The following is a 2547-nucleotide window of genomic DNA, read 5'->3' on the forward strand; positions in this document are numbered from 1 at the left end:
GTTAAATAACTTCTCCAATCTTCACCCGGACTTCCTTATTATTGTTGTGCTGCAGCATGTGACTACTTCAGTACGGAATCTCAGAAGAACCAAACTACCTTGACGCCGCCAGCCGCTTTTGTTGACGCGTGCGTTCGGTGACCTTTTACACCGGAAACATTTGATGTAAACACCGCGTTCACTTGGAGGTGAGTCGATGCAGAAATAACATGTCAAAAAACAAGAGAATAGCGTTGGTATTTGGAGGCTTTGTAACGGCTGTTGCCGCTGCGTTTTACCCCATATTTTTCTACCCGCTCACGCATAAAGACGAGTACAGTAAGTAACAAGTTTCCTAACATTTTAGTTACACTGTCAGACAGTTTACTAATGTCGTCTAGTATGTTAAAAAATATTTTGGTGCTAATGCTCTCCTCTTGCGGCTAGGCTAATTGTTGCTTCACTTGGCAAAGGGGCAGTGTACCTGAATCTACATGAACTGTTAAGCTAAACGTGGCTAATGTTAAAAGTGCCATCCACCTCGACTTGCAAGCAAGCAATAGGAGTTCTAACTGGACACCCAGACGTTTCCCTTCCACTTTTCCAAAACCATGAACATGTAGTTAAACCAGCTAAGACAAAGACAGAGCGGTGCCAGGAAAATTCATTCAGTTAAATAGTTGTGGTTCCGCTGTGTTTCTTTGTACAGCCGATCCACTTATTGGACAGTCTTTAATCTGAGCCAGCACTGGCCAACACAGATGGAAAGCTTCAGGCCGGACATGCAGTAGAATAATGTGGATACACTTCTTCCAATGTTTCTAACATTGCAGGCCAAGAAAAAAAAATCAAAAATGCTTTAATGTGAAAAAAAAATCTTCTTCATGACAGTGATTTTACCACTTACATCTTCTGACAATACACTGTACTCTCCTCTCTTTGCTAGGAGACGTCCAGAAGATGAACCGGGCAGGTGTGAACCAGGCAGATGTTCAACCCGTAGGTAAGAGCACATAGTAGGTTTAGGTACTAAGTTTCAGATACTGGTATAATTCATACGATAAACGATTTATCATGTCTGTCATGCACAGGATGACTGGCTCAATGCAGTGCTAAATTTCCTTTTTATTGTTTGTCTAGCGCAGTAATTGCCAACATATCTTGTTTGTTTTACTTAGGGAGCACCAGATGAAAGTAGTTTACAATATCAAGGCAATATTAATAATCAGCTACAGCACTTCAAGTATGGTGAATGTAAATTTGATTTAATTGCACATATAGTTGAAACAAGGGTTAGAAAAGAGGACTGACCACTCTGTTATGTGTAATTCAGTGGCTTAACGGTGGTGTGACGTGGCAGTTCCATACACGCTGACACTTTTTTATTGTGTTCCATTTTTATTTCTTTTTGTATCTAAAGGGGTGAAGATATGGTCTGATCCATTCAAACCTGCAGGCAAATGACGACCAATGACTGCTAACCTTACACTTGTTCCTCTGATGCTGATGAAGACTTTGAACGGAGAACGCCTGTTTGATGAGTGCTTGATGTGCGCGTGAGTGAATGCTTTTGGATGTTAAGTGATTCCTTAAATCTTATGAATAAAGTTTAAAGCTCTTCTAACTAAATGTTTATTCCTTGAATGACTTGTTAACATGATATTTGCTTTAATGGGTTATGTGTTGTGATGACAGACAGAAAACAAAAATCTGTGATGGAGATGACACAAGTAGCATAAGGTTTACTTTCTACTACAGTTCACTGTTAGAAAGGCAAGACAAGGTGCTGCGGGGTTGTTGTTTTTTTGTCCACAAGGGGGGGGCCCATGCCTATCTGTTCCTCTGGTTGGTCACTGGACTGTGTAATGTTTTGTTTGTGCATCATAGATATTTTGGAAAACCTTTTCTTTTTTTATTTTCATAAGCCTTCCTCTGGTATTCAGCCTGTAGGAAATTATAATTGAAAACAGTGGTTTGTTTACCCATTCTAGTCACAAGAATCACTTTTGACATTTTATTTTGTTTTAGTTGATATAAAAATCATAAAAACGGTTCAGCAGATGAGGGACAATGTCCAGTAATGTGCAGTATCATCTTCCAAAATGGAAAAAGTAGAGAGAGAGAGAGAGAGAGAGTTATTCCAGGACACATCGCTCTGTATTATCCTCTCACTGTCGCAGACAGGGTTTAACTGTTTCTCCGCTGTTTAAATGGAATGTTACTCTCGCTGTGTTTTGCCCATAGGCTGAAAAGACGGGGCAGAGCTCCATGGTCGTCTTGTTCAAAATCCTACTCAATGTGATCCAGACTCCCTTTACGAGTCCATGGGTGCTGTAAAAGCAGTGAATTCCAAAACTACATTTTTTTTTTCCCCTGTACTTTTGTGGTTTCCTGACATTGACCAGCATCCCTTTTCAGAGTTTGGTCCATCAAAGTCCTTTTGGAGGAAAGATAGATTAAGAAAGAACTAAAGCATGTGTTTATGGTCCTTCAGAGATGGTGCATTTTTAAAGTTTCCCTTAAATCTTTCACAGTCCCCCGATGTAGCCTGTACTTTCGGACATTTAG

General features: G+C 40.1%; 1 protein-coding gene across 1 annotated transcript; it reads left to right on the top strand.

Moving 5' to 3' along the window:
* The first annotated feature begins 76 nt into the window (after positions 1-76).
* On the top strand, positions 77-1608 carry smim20 (small integral membrane protein 20). The gene is made up of 3 exons (XM_032544053.1): positions 77-318; positions 926-982; positions 1400-1608. Exons 1-3 carry the CDS (start codon positions 210-212, stop codon positions 1441-1443), a joined length of 210 nt encoding a protein of 69 aa, XP_032399944.1. The 5' UTR covers positions 77-209; the 3' UTR covers positions 1444-1608.
* The last annotated feature ends 939 nt before the right edge of the window (positions 1609-2547 follow it).

Source organism: Etheostoma spectabile, chromosome 19 (assembly GCF_008692095.1).
Source record: "Etheostoma spectabile isolate EspeVRDwgs_2016 chromosome 19, UIUC_Espe_1.0, whole genome shotgun sequence".
In the NCBI taxonomy this organism is placed as follows: domain Eukaryota; kingdom Metazoa; phylum Chordata; class Actinopteri; order Perciformes; family Percidae; genus Etheostoma; species Etheostoma spectabile.

Excerpts from the sequence above, each read along its gene's own strand:
- smim20 (XM_032544053.1), top strand. The coding sequence starts at position 210 with ATGTCAAAAAACAAGAGAATAGCGTTGGTATTTGGAGGCTTTGTAACG. Across the intron at positions 319-925 it reads CACGCATAAAGACGAGTACA|GAGACGTCCAGAAGATGAAC; the intron begins GTAAGTAACAAG and ends TCTCTTTGCTAG. Across the intron at positions 983-1,399 it reads GGCAGATGTTCAACCCGTAG|GGGTGAAGATATGGTCTGAT; the intron begins GTAAGAGCACAT and ends TTGTATCTAAAG.